The sequence below is a fragment of the Pomacea canaliculata genome, linkage group LG3, assembly GCF_003073045.1.
Source record: "Pomacea canaliculata isolate SZHN2017 linkage group LG3, ASM307304v1, whole genome shotgun sequence".
Classification (NCBI taxonomy): domain Eukaryota; kingdom Metazoa; phylum Mollusca; class Gastropoda; order Architaenioglossa; family Ampullariidae; genus Pomacea; species Pomacea canaliculata.
Window position 1 is genome coordinate 32,877,790 of NC_037592.1, and position 20,379 is coordinate 32,898,168.

At 40.8% G+C, this 20,379-nt stretch overlaps 1 protein-coding gene across 4 annotated transcripts; it reads right to left on the reverse strand.

Annotated features, from left to right (window-relative positions):
- Positions 1-3,363: 3,363 nt before the first annotated feature.
- Positions 3,364-19,610, reverse strand: LOC112558962 (anhydro-N-acetylmuramic acid kinase-like). 4 transcript variants are annotated; one of them, XM_025229733.1, is made up of 6 exons: positions 19,307-19,610; positions 9,634-10,149; positions 8,851-9,002; positions 6,407-6,613; positions 5,944-6,082; positions 3,364-5,404 (listed from the first exon to the last, which is right to left on the reverse strand). In XM_025229733.1, the coding sequence occupies exons 2-6, from the start codon at positions 9,874-9,876 to the stop codon at positions 4,889-4,891; spliced, it is 1,257 nt and encodes a 418-aa protein (XP_025085518.1). In that variant the 5' UTR covers positions 9,877-10,149; positions 19,307-19,610; the 3' UTR covers positions 3,364-4,888. The 4 variants fall into 4 exon arrangements, with proteins under 4 accessions (XP_025085518.1, XP_025085519.1, XP_025085520.1 ...); XM_025229734.1 differs by lacking the exon at positions 19,307-19,610 and adding an exon at positions 18,081-18,533; XM_025229735.1 differs by lacking the exon at positions 19,307-19,610 and adding an exon at positions 11,545-11,966.
- Between the last annotated feature and the right edge of the window lie 769 nt (positions 19,611-20,379).

Here is a 20,379-nt window from a genome sequence, read left to right on the forward strand (position 1 = left end):
CACACGCGTGCACACACACACACTATATTACATACTTACACATGTACATGCAAGTGTATCCGCGCGCGCAAACACACACACACACACACACACTCACAATTGCATGTTTCATTTTTTAAAACCACGTTTTCAAATAAAAGACCAGACTTGCCGATATGCTGTTTGTTGATGCACCTGGCAGCATCTCAGGCCTCTTCCCAGGAGTCAGTTTAGTAGCAGACGTGACCGACCCTCCCTGCTGTTAAAGCTGCCGACATCATCTACAGCATCAGCTGCGCTTTCTTCACAGACCTCATGTTTCTGACCTCCCCCCCCCCCGTCACTACCTCATCCAGGATCCTCCCTCCATCTCAAGGAGACCTTGAAATATTAGACATTTTCCCCTCGAGGCAGTGGGAAATGAAAAAAAATTGCAGAATGGTCTTCGTACAGTATCTTTCTCCTTTTTCCCTCCTTTTTATCACCATTCATTTTCTTCTAGCTTGTTGACTTTTTTTTTAATTAAAAAAAAATCAGCCCCACGAAAAAAAATCATAAACAACAGCTCTTGAAATTGCTACATCCTATACTAACTACAGTTCTCCATCCTACATTGACTACCTTTTAAATCCCAACATCTTACCTGATGTGGACACTCCTTGTTATATGCTCCAGACACTCCTCTCCCTCCGCCTGGTCTTGAGATTGTCCTCTATTAGAGTTTCTACTGAAATGTCACAGATAATCATGCACTAGTGGTCCGGATGTGACCTTTCAGAACAAGTAAGGACCGCAGGCTAATGTTTGAAGTACAGCTTCATGAATGCCAGCAAGAAACATTTTCGTTTGTGCCGCTGGCAACTATAATCGCTATGTGTTATTATATATATGTGGAAGCGAAAGAAACCTGTTTTTCTGCTTTCAAGTTGTCAAAAAAGATCATCATCAGTGCCTTTTATAAAGTCTAGTGACATAGCTGCCATTGTTACAGTTGGGTGAATCATAATATACGCTCTTTAATTAAAATTGTCTTGGGCTTGAGGGAAAAGAGAGCTGCTAATTAACTTGTCTGAAAACTCTGAGTTCTCCAGTTGCAAACTGAAAATGAGCCTAGTTGTTCTATGTGAAACTACTCAAAAACAGTATTAGCTAGTACATCTGATGCATCTCTACCATCACTACAATTAAGACGAATATCTTGTAGTTATATAACAAAGTTTTACACGTGTCACAAATAAAGATGAGATTCGAACCCAGGGCCTCTCACTGCAGTAGTGACAAGCGAGTTTTAACACCCTTCTCTGTATTCTGTACTCACTGCAGTTCGATTTGAGTAATTTTAAACTTCCTGCCATCTTTGAGCAGTTTCTGAAGACAGGCGGCTCAATCAGTGAAATGTCAAGGCAGCCATTTTTATATTGAAATCTATTTTGAGCCATGATGAAAATTACTTGAACCTTTGCTTGCAGCATGTTTGATGTGGAGCAAAAAAAAAAACTTTCTATAATATGAGGCATGAAAAGCCTGAGATATATTAACTTTAGTGTTGTGCGACGATAGACAAAATATCTTTCAGTGGTATACATGAACTTTATAGTTTGAGACATGATAACCTGTGAAGCTGTAATCTGGTTTGTATAACATGTTCTTGATACGAATTCGAGTGGAAAAACTTGATTCCAGGGTCAGTTACCAATTACTGCTCCACTCAAAAAAAGACCCCAAACATTCACGAAGAATGGAATGAAGGTTAATATTAATCATGCAATGTTTTATATGTCGATCAGATAGAGCTGCACTTTTGTAAGTTTTGCACTGCACCAATTAATAAAATCATATTCACTTTCAAAATTTATCTGAATCAAAGCTTGGAATATTTCTATTTTCTGTTAGCCACGAATTAGAAATGCATTTATCCTCTAAAAGCAAACTCTTTGATTTTCCCTCCTTGGTTAAATGAAAGCTCGCTATAGTCAGTACTGCAGTTATCTACCTCGAATAGCCTGTTTCAGGGGGAAAAAAAATCGTAGACAATAATTATCACCGAAATTTCTTATATCGGAACATTATTTAGAAAGTATAATTCAGTTACACAAAAGGAACAAATAAGACACCTGGAAAAAATGGCATCCATTACTCCAGTTAGAACTGACTTGTACTGTTAACTGTATCACATTTCCTGTGTTATCGCATATCTATGCAGTATCCTTACGAGAAGCTACAAGACCAAACAATATTCCCGCAGAATGGTATCGTAACTGCTTTCCACGACATATCTATGCACCGCTAATGAAAGCGTTTTATCACGAATCGGTTTGTCATTGCGTGACGGGAATAAGACTGTTTAGTCAAGCGCAGTTGAAAGTATTCCGACCTGGCAGCAGCCAACACGCTCAAGACACACACACACACACACGCACACGCACACGCAACCACACACGCGTAAGATACACACGAGCAGACGAGACACCTCCATCAGAAGCAACTGCTGCTGAAGCATTCACCTCACAGGAAATCAATAAGACAAATTAACGGCGAAGGACACGAATATTTACCCCGCCAGGAGGAGTTTTTGCTGTGGGTAAGCCGTTTGCACAGCAAAACGCAACAACAACCGACACGCCAGTCGCTTCCCCCCGAGTGCAGACGGTTTGCGGGAGGTTACCACGTACAAGCTTTCATCTTTTGTCTGCCTGATGCCAGAAAAATCTCGGGCCGATCCATTTTTTTTTTTTTTTTTTTGGTGAGTCTGAAGTCGAGGCGTCCACCGCAAACGCTTCTGGGATGCTGCTTATTATTTATTACCCACCCATCCAAAGTTGTTTAGGTATCACCGGTTCCTGCATAGTCCTCCTTACACGCAACTATTTATTTCTCTTTAAGATGCTTGTCATTTTCCTGGTCGCTTGTACAGTTCTTCTCATTTCCTTTCTTGCTTTTTTTCCTTCAAGACTAAGAATACTATTAAGCAATGTTGTAGCTACAGGCTATGTCATCCATCCCATCCGGAATCGGAAAATGATTTTGTTTTAATGACACATTTCCGACCCTTTGATCGCTGTTGCTTTAATGTCAATCTGATGTTCGAAAAAGTGTCCAGCAAAAGCTACTTAAAAATCGTGTGCAGTGATATTTTTCCACAAATGTCATTCTCATTTCAGATCCTCTCTCTTGATCTTTTTCAGTCAAAAATTTCATTCACCCCGGCTTATATTCAGAACACACAAATACAAAAAAAACACACACACACAAACAAATTCAAAAACATACAAAACCTTTAAAAATCACATGATGTGATCGTTAGCAAGTGACTGGTTTTCAATTAAATTCACAAATACTGTAATAAAAGCCACATTCAACCACCAATAATAATGAAAATACATGTGAGGAGCTCAAATTTATTTCGGAATTGACATTTCATTTTCCATTTTGTAAGAGGAAATCGTGTGACAGACATTGTGACTGACACTCGCGAGTCTATTTTACATAGTGTCCCTCCCCCCCCTCCTCTCTATTTTTCTGTTTCACTTCAACGGCTGGAATCAAAGAACGACAATCCTGGATTACAGCCGACGATGATCACACAAGCGGCCGAGATGATTGTTATCTCCCATTTTCTTTGCGTGCAACGTTAATTAAAGGTTTAATTTCCATCTTCCACTTCTCATCATCAGTCGAGTTTTTTGCCTAAAGCATACATCAGATGACGGGTTAAGCTTTTTGCGTCGTTTTATTGTCTCAATGCAATTTTTTTTTGTTGCCAGTAATGTCATATTTTAAATTCCACTTCTCTGCAATGTTCCTATTCCTCTTTTCTCTCCCATTGAACGCATTAGCACCCTTCCGCTCTGCAATGGCCTAGACATGTCAAAAACATTCTCTTACATGTACCACTGATAATCGTTTCATTTTGTTTTGTTTATTATTCATTAACATTCACCTGAGGTTTGATGTAAAAATGTCACAGACAAGAATTATGCAGACACAATACAGCTTACAAACAGATAATACTTAATAATTTATACTTCTTCTCTGGCATTTCATTTCCATTTTTTCAATATAGCCACCCTAGCAGGAGGCTGACCCCATGCAGATATTGATAATCTAAGCCAGAGGTGTTATTCTCAATGAAATGTTTCTTGGTTCAGACGATCAACAAGTCGTTTGTCTCGAGCAGTGTTGCCAAACAGCACTCTTTCAACAATCCTTCAATCTTTGAGAACTACAGTATGTACAGCGATTGGCGTTCTCTAAGCTCACTTTGGTTTTCCTCGCGAAATTCTTTCACAGGTTCGACAAGCTAATAAAGCAGGCAATGGCGGTCAAAGCGTGAGCAACATGAGGTGCCGCTATAAACTCTCGTGACAATACACGGCTGAGTTGGCGATTCTGTCGGAATGCAATGGTAGTGAGGGGTTTACACAGACATCTTCCTTCATGAGGTGTTACCAGTGTTAACATAAAGGCTTTCTGAACTTTTATACTGGACCACCACTCCACCGCTCGGATGTCTGACAGTTCTGACCTTTTCAAGGGGTGTGTGGACCAATTTCTTTTTTATAATGTTTTTTTTTGGAGTTCGATCATCTCAACTCTGTGTCCACGATGGAAATTTGTGTATTCGTTGACAAAGGTCCTTTGATAAAACATGAAACGTGAGGTAAACCGCGAACAAACAAAATTCGACAATTTCACGAAAATATGTTAGAATACTCACATCGGTCTAAGGGTCTATATATATATCTCGGGATATCTATAATAAAGCCGGACCGAACATGCCTCGCGCAGTATTCATCTTTCCTGCGCATTAAATCAAGGCCTGAACAATATCATCCACGCCTAAATTTCGGATGCAAGCACTTGGCTCCGCCAAGTCACATTAAGGACCTACGGTATGTATCGAGGACACCTAGGCCGACATCTGCCGCCTAAGCAGCGAGCGGAAGTGAGCGTGCAGGTTGGTTTTGACCTGTTCCAAAGATGTTGGCTGGTGTATGCTGCCTGCCACGCAGTCCCGCTTGGCGCCAGTGGTCTCCGAGAAGACATTGGTGAGCCCCAGAAGGGACCGCAGCCCCAGGTAGGCAAACACCAAGGCCTCTTTGAAGTCGACGGTGCAGTCATCTGTCTCGTGGATGCGGATGTCCTTCTCGGCCAGCTTCTCGCGCAGCTTCTTCATCAAGAAGACGTTGTGAGCTCCTCCGCCAGTGATCAGCACCGCCTCGTCTCTCGCGCCGTTAACGCAGTTGCTGCTGTTGGGGGAGGAGGAGAAGGAGGAGGGGCTGGTCGGGGAGGAGGAGAAGGAGGAGGGGCTGGTCGGGGTTGCGGGCCTTTGTGTCGATGCGGTGTCAGAACACGCGTCTGCGATGCGGTTGGTAATGTGCTCCACAAACGTCCTCATGATGTTGGGGATGCTGTATTTGTTGGTCTGAAACACATACAGCACAGCATGACCCAAGGCACACAGGGCAATGTCTGCTTGGTTTGAAACACGCACATCGCAGCACAGCGTGACACAAACCACAATCAAACACGTTCGAATAGCAAATATACTTTTACTTTTGGGGAAGCGGATAACCGAGTGGTTAGAGGCCTGGAGTCCGAACTGAGAGCGCGCTGGTTTAATTTCCGATTAGCCGCGTACCTCAAAGCCTGCACCCGTCAAGAACGAACAAAACTTGATGTGCCTCAATTGGCATGAGCCGATTATTAATTATTATTATTTTATTATTATTATTATTTATATAGCGCATAATCCCACTCGCGAAAAGCATGCTCTCAGCGCTTCAGACAAGTAGAAGACATGGACAGAATACGAAGGACGGAAGGAAAAACAACTATGCAGACAAGTTATCAATGACAAATTTTGAAGACACAAAGGGTAATCAGGGAACAGACAATAAGGATAGCGAGTGTCATAAATCTGCAGAGGAAGACGAGACTGAGGATAAGCAGAGGTGTACGAACATCCAGTAAGGGCCAGATGTTGCTTTCAACCCATTCGTTGCCTAGCGACTTGGGATGCGGAAGGCTGTAGAACTCCAGGGACTCCAGGGAGGAGAGGAGCTCTTGGCACACTTCACCTTTCTCTGCTATTTCTCCGTTCCTGAAAACGGAATTTTGTAACACTATCAAAATACAGACTCAACGTTTTTTTCAGTCTAAACACTTTTCTCCAATTAAACAATAGTTCAACGCTGAAAATCTTATTCTTTTAAAATTGATAAGTATTTTTGTTTCCGTCAATTTACTTGTTCTCTAAGAACCCAATGGACTGGGTCACATCACTTTCCAAGACCGCAAACGGATGGTTAACGTTTAAAATGCTCACATTTTTATGTTAGCTGACTGTCGCACTTACCTATGGAGGCTGTGCAACCCTAACTCACGCATCACGTGGTCTAACAGACGTTGAGTGAAGGTAACTCACCTGTCGTACTCCAGGCTACTGTCGTACAACCTGGCCAGCTTGTTCATCACGATGTTGCATGGGCAGATGTCCCACGCGCCGCCACCCCGCATCCCTACGTTGGCGATGCCACCCAGGTTGACGCAAAGCGCCATCTGGCTGTACAGAAACCGCTCCCCTGATGGCACGAGTGGCGCCCCTTGTCCACCCAGAGCCACGTCTTTGGCTCTATGAATAAAAGTAACACGAATAAATAATACGCAATGCTTATCAGGAAAACAATAAAAACAAATAATATAACTCCGTGTCTCGTGCCAGCCGTCAACATTTCAACAACAGTACTTGTCAAAAATTCACAAACAATACTTATCAAAGTTAGTGATAAACGGTATGATGACGACATCGCTAATATTTTTCACGAAGAAAAATGCAATGTTTTATTCCATTTAGCAAAATATCTTCAGAAAAAAAACACGACTGCCATAAACCTACAGGCGGTCGTCTCCACCTTACAGTTTGCTGTCCTTGCAGGTTGGAGAGCCAAGATCTGCTGGAGATAAGATGGCGTGAGTGCAGCTGCCGCATTCCATGAGAAAAGCTGGTGAGTCACAGTTACTATGCAAGCATCACTGTGGAACTCTCCTCACCAGGAGGTGGAAAGAGTGGACTGAGGGGCAGACACGTGACGTCCACATGTAGTTAGCAGCTGGGTTCCCCTACACTTGATTACCCGGTGATAAATCCGGTGCGAGCAGCTTAACTGCACGTGTAGGCTTTTAAGATTGAAGTTCCGATGTCACGATCGCCAGCTTTACACGAGAAACAACTTTATTTGTCAAAGTGCGCAGGGGTCAACGGTCATGTTGTGTGTTGTGTGTTCATGTTGTTATGATTGTAGGCGACTTAATTCTCAAATCATGACCCTAGTGTGATGAGTAAAGCGCTGTACCAATTAACATTCATTATTATTTTTGGAAAAATGTGTTGCTCACACACACACACACAAGAGCACAGAATGACCTGCTGACCCCTGCGCCTGCGCACTGAGAGAAGTATGATTCTCGCGTAAAGCTGGAGATCGTGACAAAACTGAGGAACAGAAGCGAGACAACACACTCCTTCATGTTTTCTTTTTTTTTTTTTAAATTTGTCCTTGAATTTTCTCTCGTTGTCTAACCTGTATTCGTACAACTTTTTGGAGAGATCTGTTTGTCTTCGCGGGTACAGATTGAGATTTATCTTCCCTTGCTCCTCAATCTCTTCTCTTCCTTCACTCACTCCTCTTTCTTCTCTTATTTTTTGTCCTTCTCTTATTCTTCTTTATTCTCCTTTTCGTTTTCTTTTCCTTTTTCTCTTATTTTTCCTCCTCCTCTTCTACTTCTCGTATTCCTTCTTTTACTACTCCCTGTCTCCTTTACCTCCCACTTCTCTTTCTTCATCTGCCATAGCTGTTTTCTCGCCTTCTCTTTTTTTCTCTTATTTTTCCTCATTTTGTCCTTTTTTCTCTTTTACACTCTACTCTTTTTTTCTTCTCCTCGGAACTTTTTCTTCTGTTATTCTTACTCTTCGTAGCCCTCTTCTTCCTTCTCCCATTCCTCATCCTCTTATTCTCCCCTTTCTTATTTTTTCTCCTCTTTAACATCCTCCACTTTATTCTCCTATTCTTCTTGTCTCTCCTCTTCCTTATCTTATTCCTACTCCTCTTATTCTCCTTCTCTTATTACTCCTCTCCTTTCTTATTCTTGTCCTTTCTCTCCTTTTTTTTATACTTCCTCGTATTTATTTCCTTTTTAAGTAACGGACACTTCTATAGGCAAACTGTAACAAACGCTTGAGAAACCAAGCCATGGAATAAAATGTCGATTAAAAGAAACCTGTTGACGTGTACGTGTAGCTGTATAAAACTGTTTTTTGTTTTGCTTTGGTGTGTTTTACGAAGCTAGGCCTGTTTTTCTCACAGATATCATGTTGTTAAAATCGCTTTTATTCTAAAAAGTAAGCTAGGTTCGCTGTCAGGCCAATTTCTAAAGCATACAATGGGTCGCGTGAAGGATAGTACAATAGTTTTTTTTTCCTTCTATTCTTTGGCAGACACATCCGCTGGTTTATTGCCTAGACCTCTACAGTGTGAAGAGACCATAAACAAACAGTATTTGCTTTACACTTACTGCCATTCATACTAACGATGGCCGGATTTCCCCGAGACCTCGACTTCAGCTTTAATTTACAATGTACATACTAAAAGTGACCCTTGTGGAGGAGGTAGGCATAAATAACTCAGCATTGTGCTTGCTTTCAGAAATAAAATAAGAAAATTTTTTTTTTTTACAGTAAAAGGAATTCAACAGTATACATTCCACTTCTTTTTATCTCAGCCTATTTGGATTTGTCACACGATGTCACTCTACAGTTTACACAAAAGGCTTATGTGCAAGAAAAGTTCTCAACTGAAAGTGAACTCTTACCTGAAGTTAGCCACAAGGGGACAGGTGAGGTAAGTGGCTAGTGTTTCCCCATCACCTAGCTGAAAGGTGAGTTGCTGGTCTGGCTGGTGAAACACAGTGTGTCCATGGATCGCAACAAAGTCCACCTTCCCATCGCAATCGGTAATGAAATTCTGAAAGCCGATAAAACCACCAATGTTTTACTGATTATCTCCATTAATTAAAAACCTGGCCCAACTTAATTCATCATATTTTTACTTTTCTTCGTGTTTAATGTCTTTCTTAATGTTTTATCGTCTTGAAACCATTAACTTCTAGGAAATCGCTGGCAAGAAGAACAATGTCGTAGAATCTAGTCTATCGACTTTTTTTAATACTAAACCCTAAACAATTACACGTTGAAGCATGTGTAAATAACTGAAAATTACTGTAAATTAACAACAACTGGCGCATTAATAAAAATAATAACAGCGCTAATAACTCGTGATTGTTTTTACATTAGGCTGACCAACTGACCAACTAAAAGAATACCGACGGATTTTTATGTTGGGTTGAATGGTTGGTTGATTGATTTTTGTTTCTGGGTTTGTTTGTTTTTGTTGGTTTTTTTTGTTTTGTTTTGTTTTGTTTTGTTTTTATTTTTGTTTTTTTTGGTGGGGTATGGCGAACGTCCGGGACACTGGAACTTTTATAAGCATGTTTTGTTCAAACTTGTCTGCCAATACACTGGCCAAAAGTATGGTTGCGACTACATGGGACTTCGGAGATCTGAAGCTTCGGCTCTGTGGCCTGTTAAGATGCTACCTGCAAGATGCGTCCCATGAAGTGAGCGTAGTCATAATGCAGCCTGACCAGCTCCAGGCCTGAAAGGGAGGCGGCGCTGCCCAGCTTCTCTCTCCACTCGCTAGTGTAGGGCACGATCCTCGTGGTCTTGACCCTGTAGCTCCAGATGTCAAAGTCCACGTCGCCCGTGAACTCGACGCAGCAGAGGTCAAGGCCGTCCAAGGAGGATCCAGACATGACACCAACGCCTGTGTAAGAGGTCATGATGGTGTGGTCAGCAGCAAGTGGAAGCAGAGGAACGGATCAAACCACTCACTGCCGAGTACTCCGAGTCTACCCTGTGAACTTCTTTGAGACAGAAGTCGGAGACGTTGAGATGTGAAAATCGTCACTTGATCTGTCTTTTCCAGTTAAAAAGTCAGTGTTTCTAGTCTATGGACAGTGCAGAGACAGGCTGCTGTTTTAGGACTGGAACAAGTTTGTTCTCTGATCTTGACAGAATGCGGATCGACGATTGGCGTTCCGCTGAAGAATACCCTGAAAATAATAAAAAAAAAATGTATCAAAGCTGGTTGTACAAATATCACAACATCAATGCGTGAGCTGTGGACATCAAGATTTACATCTGTTGCACATCAGTATGCACCTCATAGTTCATACTGCTTTTAGGTTCGTTTTAACAGGACTATCGTGGTCGAGCATTTGACCAAAGCTTGCAACGTTTTATCTAACCGTCACGTAAACAGTCTGCAAAACTTGGACAAATGTTTTCACCGGTGGTTAAAAAGGGTTAAAATTCAATCAAACCGAGTTGTCACCGAGAAGACAAACATGAAAAATGTGCGAAACCTGGCGTTTTGAATGGCTAAAGGCAGTTGTCGGAAGATTTCTCTCGAAGAATTCAGTGCAAACCGCGATTAAGCTGTCCACTTGCATGCGCTGTTATATCAATATTTTTCTGCTGAAAAGGGTGAAGTACAGTGGTGTAAACACGAGTCCCCCGTCACGGTATATGTCAGTGCCACTCCTGTTGCTGCAGGTCTTACCGTACGCACAGACGTTGGTGTTGTTGACACGTCGCTTCTCGCCCTGCGGATAGTCACGTGACGCCAGTCCCACCCGCGATTTCACCTTTCCAACAGGGTTTGGGTGACGACTGCGCATATCGTCGTTTATTTCGTGTTTACATGTTAATAATATGGCTAACAGAAGATTGGGTGTGTGACTAATGTGAAGGAGTGGACAAGCTGTTCACTTGGGACCGTCATGGTGGGCGGAAGACCGGACGGGCTGACGTGAGTTCACTGCTGCACTCCATCAGAACTCCACTACGACTGGTGCACAAAAATAAGCCTCGACACCAGGGATTAACTGAATAATAAATAATTACAAGCACTGAACATGGCGCATTTCCGACTAGCAGAAACTCAGAGCGCTGTAATAAAAAGTACATCAAAAAGATACACAGTGAAAATATGACAGAGGGACTGTCGTGGAATGAAAGAATAGATGATCAGAGCTGACGATTCATCCCTTGTGTTGCTGTTTCATGGTCAAAGAATTTGGATATATTGATAAATATATTCAATCTGCATTCCATGAAAACAATGCCATCATGAGGTGACGAGGTTAAACAGTGAGGTAGTAGCTAGAGGACTGTGCACTCCACAAAGAAAGGGAATAGCGTCCACATAACAGAATTAATTAAACCTTGCAGCCCACACATCAAAACCGTACAAACGAAAGATGCTTCATAACAAAAGCCACAACTATGATAGGAATCGAACCAACCCCTTTAAAACTGCTGACTTTACTACAATAAAGTGACCTCACAACTTTAAAGCAAAAAGGGTTAAGGTATATATATATCAGTAACTATTGGAATGTTGCCAAGCAAAGTGGGAAAAGAAACGTTAGTAACGGTCAGCCCACCTGTATCATGTCATGACGTTGCCTCACACACCTGTGTGACTCCCATCACGTGACACAATTATTAACGATGCCACAAACGGCTGTTTACGTGCCAGTCAGGTTTTTAAACTGAATAGTTTGTAAACAAATGATGCGCCTTTCTCCAAGTCTCCACCCGTACCTGACCTTCAGGCGTTAAGTTACGGACGAGGTTTTTACTTCGCTGATAGTGTGGAGCGTGGTACGAGATAAATGCTCATGTCAGAGACAACAATCTTGATGGCTCCTCGCTCGCCGATAAAAAATGTTGTCGGCGAGGTTCTGTATAATGGAGTGCCTGCTGGCAAGTTTAGTGAGCGGAAAGCACCTGCCTTCACAGCTTGATCTATTAAGCAGGTGAACGAATAAAACGTATTCTCTGGGTCTGCTTGACTACCTGTCTCTCTCTCTAAACAATGCAATCTCTTTCTCAAAAAACATGCTTCGATTCTGAAGACAAACTAATTTACATGACGTCAGAGGTGTTATCTGATGTTACCAACAAAAAAAAAAATTGTCATGGCAACGAACTTTTGTTAGGGTGACCTCGACTTGGACGTTAGTGACGTGCGTCCTCGGCTGATGAAACCGCCCCCGTCTGAAGGTGACGATACATTGAACTCTTATGGGAGCATGCTCATTTTTCTTTTAATCTGCTGCACCTGTTAGACAGTTAGATGATCGATGGTCGCGCGCACCTCACAGTGACCTCTTAAGGCCTTAAACTCATTTTACTGATTCGACCTTAACGTACATGTCGCCACCCACTGTGTCCTGTTTCAATATACTACGTTCCCCAGCAGCAAAGGAATATTGGCTACAGGTGGGGGACATGTCTTGAGTATCCGGGGGCCATGTGGCAAAATGGCGTCCGACCCATAGCGAAAGTGAAACCGGGCCGTAACAACGGGGTCATGTCGGTTTTACCTGTGAAACAAGCGTGGGACGCTTCTCTCCCCCTTGTGACCACTAGTCAACCCTGATGGCTCATGGGTACGTCCCATCTTTTTTTTTTTATATATCCCACTATTTATATCTTCAGATTATTGGTATTTTTAGGGATTTCGGCATATCCTGATTTACATATTTCTAAATCAAGACATGCCAAAATTCCTAAAAAATACCAATATCAAATGGATTAATAAATTGTGTATTTTGCAATAATTATATATATATAACAAGCAGCAAAAGAGTGCACAAAAGTGCAAAATGTTATAAAAAAACAAACATGATTTGTTATTTATTGGCGTTTATTGAGGTAAAATAAGGATAAAAAGCAAACTAAAAAATTTTTTTTTAATATAAAATTTTTTTTAAAGCATTGTCTCATTTGTATACATAAACAATTTATCATTTATCAAGGTAAAAATATTATCACAAATAGGGATAAAAAGCAAACTAATAAAAAAATAATGTTAAAAATATACAATTTTTTTTAAAGCATTGTCTCATTTGTATACATAAACAATTTATCATTTATCAAGGTAAAAATGTTATCATAAATAAGGATAAAAAGCAAACTGATAAAAAAAATAATTTTAAAAATATATAAAATTTTTTTTAAAGCATTGTCTGTTTGCATACATAAAAGATGTTTCCTCTTGATATATTAATGCAACATTCGTTATTTAATTATAAGTTGTAGAACGATGCAAAACCATGTATCCATTGACAAAACAATTAAAATTAAATTGCAGTTTCCTTAACACTAATTACATTTTCCCAAAGAAAAGGTTCAAAGATCTATGACAATATATCAAATGATAAGTATGAACTGAATTGCTGTCAAAAAAGAGTGATGCTTTAATAGACATTTCTAAAAATAAATCAAAGTCATGAAATTAACTATAAAAGGTTCTAGGTTGGATTGCAGCTTATGGTATTAACTACAATCTTTTAAAACAGATTAAAATTTTAAATTGCACCTTTATCACTAAGAAAAGGAAACCATCAAACACATGTTTGAAACACAATTATGTTCAAGAATTTTAGAAGGTATTAGAAAAGAACTGTAAACATATAAATGATTCTGAATTTACCACAACACATCTCTTATTGGATCGGGTGAAAATATCCTCATTGATAAATTAATGGGTTAGAGTAAATAATAATCACAGCACAGTTTTATATAATTATATAAATCCAGATTTAGTATATGCAGGTTTATGTACAAGAATTTTACAACTGTAGGTAGAAAGTTGCACAGCTTTACTTGTCCTCCACCCCAGAACAATTAACTGACGTATAGGCTGTGCTCAACCCTTTCCCTTCTGCCATTCTCTTGATCCCTAGCACCAGCTAACCAAGTTGATGCATGCAAGTCAGCATCCGTAGCTTCAGGATAACTTTTTCTTGCAGCATCTAAAAATAGAACAAATATAAGAATATGAGGTCTGCATAAAAAAGTAATCACTTAATTGTAGGTTACTGACCCTAAAATCCAGAATATAATGTGAAACAAAAAGAGGTACAAGCAAATTATACTGATATGTAAAGTGGCATAAAAATTTAAAGCGTTATAAACAGAAAGGAACTACAAGTGGAACTGCATTTGAATTTCAGTTAGAATTTCTATAGGCAGAAAAACTCTGGAAATTCTAATTTCAAAAACAATCCAATACATGGGAACTGTAAAGATGTCTATAAACTGTCATTTTAATTCCTTTCTACACAGTGTTAACCAGCTGATTAAAGGACTACAGTCACTAGAAATTGCGTAAACATGTGTCCATATTTTATTTTGGCAATGTAATTCAATCACAATAAAATGAGGTAGGGACAGTTCTCCAGGCCTGATTTATCTTCCTGTCATGTTTTTTTTTTTTAATGAAAATTCTTGTCTGCACCTAGCAGAGTCAAAGGTTAAGGTTCATAACTAAAAGATAAAGAAACAATCCAAACAGTCCTATTTTATGACAGGCATGTATTAATGTACCGTATACACACACACACACAGAGTCAAATATTTAAATCCTTACCCTGAACTGTTTTGTAAAATGAAGGGGTGGTTCTTGAGTCCCATTGAAGTTGTAAGATCAGGCCAACTCAGTTGAAAATAGCACAGATAGAATGCCCCTCACTACATGCTTTAATGTGAAGCCCGACGCATCACCGAATGGCATTCCTGAAAACAGACAAAAATAAATACACATCATTTAAAAAAAATTGCAGTGGGCAACATTATAATACCTGTTATGACAACTAGTATTTAAAGACACCCCCCCAAAAAAAAAAGACAGCAACAATTCAGGAAGTTTCATACAACCAAGCAAAAGTGGGTACAGAAAATTTACTATCTGCTCTAATCAATGCCACCATAACAATGCCTTTATTACTTTTTAGTACTGCAAACATGTCATTAGTTTTTATACAATGAATGGTATGGTATGGAAACCTTTAAAGGGAATCAGATAAAAAGATTTGACTCCTCCTACTAACAAATCAGAATAAAGCACATACCAAGCATGTCCTTTTTTATGGGTCTGTCTTCATATCTCCCTCAAGACTCTCTACATCTTCTGCTGATTGTTAAGCGAGACTGGAACCCTCTGGCAGATTTCCCGTGTCATTTGCCTTTCCTGTTCTTGTTCCTCCATCCATGTAAACATCCTTTTAAGGTTGTTTGTATCATTCTTCATCTCTTCCAGAAGAGACAGTTGTTGCATCCCAACTTTCTCTAGTTTAGTTCTAACCTAAGAACACAATAGCAGAAAACATGTAAAATAATGATCTTTTCTAGCTTTGCTATAGTTCACAATGCCTGGAAAATACCATTAATTTTGGTTAATCTTTACCATTTGTCATATCTATCTGATATGTGATCCATATTTGTTTCAAATTTTTTCACTATGGCAAAAGGCTGGGATTTTCCGCTTCCAGTTTAACTCATAAAAGCACTGTTCATAACTCTTGGCCAAGGGTAAGAAGAAAAAAAAGCTAAAATGATTATAAACAAAATGGCTTTAAATTACCTTCCAAGGGTTATGGGTCTTTATGCTGGCAGGCTGAAAACCAGACAATGGAATCGGAAGGCGCTGGGGGTGTGAAGGCAAAGGTGAAACAGTCCTTTTTTTGAAAGCTGCTACTTGGGGACACCCTTGAGATGGTGCCAACCACTAGTGGCAAAGAGTATGGCAATGGTGGTGGACATTGCTGCATAACTGAATGGTCAGCATATAGTGATTCCTCGGCATCCTTCTCTCCTTCGCTGTTAGCTGTGCATCCCTGTGTCAAATGAATACATTTGCATAAACTTTTTTCAGCTTAGTACATTTAAAACTGTCAGCTGCTGATAGGTTGTTAAAATTTTTTTAAAGAACATTTTATTGTTATTGTACAAAACTTGTTTATCACTGTATGCTATTTTACCAGAAAGAGGACACAGCCTTGTGTCCCTACATGATGTCCACCAAAAAAAATTCCCTAAAATTAAGCAGAGGAAATGAAAACAGACCGAAATCTAATCGGAGTTATCCGTATCCTTTTTGGTTGAGTGGGAGCATTTTTGTCATCACTCTCCACCTCCGACATTTTTGTCCCTTGCAGATTCAGCTAGATTCTTGGTAGTTACCTGCATGGAAATAAATATAGAAGGCAAATAAGATTTCACAAATCAAGATCAAAAGTATAATAATAACACACTCTTATAGTGCAGCATCACAAAAAGCTACACTATCTGTGGTGTAATGACTGTGTTTAAACAGTTCAGGTATTATCTTTTTCTCCTTCCTTAAATCTGCAGCACACAATAACATAGAAGTCATTTTGACCATTAATGGTCACATGCTTCATAAATTTTCTTTCTGCACAAGGATTATGAATATTATGAATCAAAAAGTAAATTGCACTTACTTAATGACTTGTGCAGGAGAACTGGAAGCATAGGACATGAGGAATCAGCTTTATAGCTCTAATTAATGAAGCTTGCATCTGGTTCAATAGATTGTAGTGGGAAGTTGCACACCCTGTGACCACTTTCATCTTAAAATGCCAGCAGCCAGCTATCTAGAATAACAGTAAAATAAATTATTGACCATTATGCAGTTATTATGATTTGTTGTTGAAAAAGACCATTAAAGTTGTCTGAAATGATACTTCCAGTCACAATCAGTTGTCAATGGGCTATCTATATAAGTTTTTTTTTTGGTTCACCACTGGGAACACAATCCTTATGCTGCTCTTTGACAAATATTCTTAATTAGCTGCTGCAGTGGAAAGTTTGGTGTTTGAAAAAGTCGTTTAAGCTAGCCTAAAAAAATATAAAATTGAGAGGCAGAGTTAAGAGTCCAAAGGACCAAATCTGTCAACATTATCAGCAATATGTGACAAAGCAAGTACATTTTACACCAAAAAATCCTTTACCATACAAACACTGCTTCTTGAACAAATAAACATGAAAGGTTATGAGCCTAATAATCAGCATAGTTCACACACAGCCCAGGACTTGCAAGACAAAAAAAAAAACAAACCCACAATAAATAAGAGAAAAAAATATTATACTGCCCGAAGAAACCTGGCATTTTTAACGCTATCGTACCAGTAAACAGACGGAACTGTCGAAGCTCTGTTACGTTCCACTTTCGTAATCGCAATTTGAGGAAATTCTGACAGCTCCAAATTCTCTCCATTGCTAACGGCTAAAGAATTATCAAATGCAAGCGTTCAGAACTGCTGAGCACGATTTCTACCTGTGTCTGGAAAACTTGTGCATTTATTGCGTTAATGTGTACTCTTAATCTTTTTTCTCTTAGAATGATATTCTGCGTTAAATTTGGACATTTCTGTAGTTAAAATCTCAATAACTATGTTAATATAGAGTATAAAAATTATACGTACTGTTATCGAAGCGTCGAACACATGTATCAGTATAGAAATTGACCGCTTGAGAAGCTTTTCTGTTGGGAAAAGTGTAGACTCACACATTTGAAAATGGCGGCTTTGCCTGCACGCATGTGGTCGTATGTAGCACGCCATGGCGAAGAGTCATTGCCATTGTTAGGGGTCACGACCCTATATGTGGGCATGATCTCCCGCACTCTGTTTTCGCCTCGGCGAGCGTGGAGCTTGACTTATGCGCTGACAGCGCCATGCAAGACGAGTCAAGCATTGCGATAGATTGACCCCCTGTATCACAGTCGGATCAAGACAAACTTGGTGGACCCCTTGAGCTTATGGTTTCCGATGCTGCTAGGGTTATCTTAATGTGTTCGTCCTGCCCTAGACACGCCCTAGCGATGTATTTATAGGTTCTAACGATTAATCGAAAAAAAGTTAGTGTTAAAAATGTTACGTCCGCACTCTACAGGTGGCCGGCGCTCGATGTGCCGACTTCCACGAGTCTCGCCCCACAATCCGGTGCCACCCACCCCTACCCCATGCTCGGGCTCGGCTCTTGTTACTTGATAAACATAACGTACACTAGAAAGCACGTTTCTGTTCTAGTTCACCGGGATGGAAGTGGGTGGGGGGTTACAAAAGAGAGAAGGGGGAGAGGAAAGGGAGGTAAAGGTTCCCATTACCTGGTCGGTCGATCTTGTCTCTCCTTTGGGAAAGAGGATTTGCAATCCCACGTCGTCACTATGAAAGCTGTTAAGTACGACAATGCCCTGAATTCACACTGGTGTACATGCAAGCATTAGTACGGAGTACAGTTTCATTTCTGTGGAGTATTTGACCCTGCTGAGTCAGCGGTGTGTGACCTTAACCCTCGCCCAAACCAAGCATCTCCCGTTCGGCACGAACGATGCAATGGTGAATAATTTTTACACATGCATCTTACATTCACACATTTCATTTAATCACATGATAGCTTTACTTACATCTTTCGTGACTCTTATTAGGTAATCTGAGGAGAACACTCAACTTTTTACAATAGCTCGAGCACGCGCACATACACACAAAACAGGTCAACGACACAAGCGAACTCGGTCCGTCTGAGATACAGGTAGCTCGCTTTGTCTTCCCCTCCCCCTTCCCCCTCACCTGCCGTGCTTCAAATGATAAATAGATTGTCCCCTTGATCACACAGATAAGACAAAGCACGTACAGTGACCCTGACACACAAACAACACTCGCACATGTGTCTATGATGCCTGCAACTACACTATACTCGATCATGCTTCTGACCTCTGGACATTTCTCATCACAGCAAGAGCGCTAATTATCCTCAATAACAAGGAGTTGGGGGAAACAGTGACCTTTCAACCCGGCGCGCGCATCTCGCAGCTACCGGAAGTTCAGCGCACGCGTCAACCATCAACCCTTGGGCACAGAGTGTAAACAACCAGCCCGCGCGGTTGATCGATCAGTCCCAAGGCAAATCAAAATTCCGCGTGCAGGAATGCACATGCACACACCACAATGAATGCATCCAGGGCCGTGCAGTACCTGTTAGTAGTCATGCTTCACTTCTCGCATCCGTTACGTTCCGGTCAGCACGTACGCAGGAAAACATTCTCATCACACACTACGTGACTGACCAACCATTAATTTCACGGCCTGATTACTGATTTCTCAATAACTATTAAATTCATCACTTCCAGCTAGCATTTTGTAAACATCATCGTGCTTAACAAGGATTAGCTATTTTTGACTCGCTAGGAGGCAAAAGCAAATACGTGCGTTGGACGTTCTGATGTAAACAAGCTTCCCCTAGCCCCACGTTTATCTCTGCTTCCCCTAAACGTGTGCATGTGGCCGGCAGGATGCACAACTGCTGCAGACACACATACGAAGGGCAACTTACTGTTCGGACAGAGCCTCGTGCCACTTGCAAACATCCGTGTCACAGCTTTTTCCACATCAGGAGCTTTGCTCACCACGCGTCTCGTAGTCTTCACAGTCACTGGCCGAATCCTCAGTTACTGCGTCGTTGCTGTACTGCGCTGCAGTGATGGCTGTTAACCTTGGTGGTAGGGGCAGAGTGCTGCAGTCGTAGCTCTGTGCGCGTGTGTCCCCCTTCTAGCCCACGGGGTAGCAAATAAACAAGCGTGGCACCGGTGGTCTCGTTTTCGTCTCGCGTAGTAGAGATGTGTCGTCGGCGTACGCGTAGATTACCGCAAGCTGTCTGCCGCGTGCGTCGAGGTCTCAGCAAACAGTTTGGGGTCTGTTTGTTTTTAGTTCAGCTTCTTGCCAGGTTCAGTATGCTAACCTTCTTCCTGGACAACATATTACCTTGCAGGGGTTGGATTTGGGGTAGGTATCCCAAGGAAATACCGTGTATTGAGAGCACAGTGATTAAGAGTATATAGTGTAAGGTTGGCAAGAATGTGTAACCACGAGTGGCACTATGAAAATATTCGAGTGCACGTACGTCCGTATCATATGTCCGCACATGCGCCGAACGGATCGAAGGGAGGGAAACAGAAAATTTCCAATTTTATTTTTATTTTAAAATTGAAAAGTAACTTAATTCAATAAAACTCGGTTAAGATTTTGTTTCCCCAAATCTGGGTGAAATACCCCCCATCCCTTTCCGTTTTTGAGGTACACGCCTACAAACATCATCACGTACGTACAGCTCAAGGTCAACAACAGACGTCAGGATTGTATGGAGATCTTGACGTTGTCAAGACTACAGCCAATGGTAGAGCTGAGGCTGTCACGTGTTGGGTATGCAGATAGAAAATGGAAATCTCTGATAATTACGAACTGGGAAGATGGAACTCGAGTTTACATCATGGACCAAACTTGTGTAAACAACGACTTGATTAAAAAACTGGACGCGTTATATTCAAGACTGATAGCCGTAGCGGAAGTGTTACATAGTTTTTAAAAAGTTATCGGAATACGAAACGAAACAAAGTTTTTAAATATATA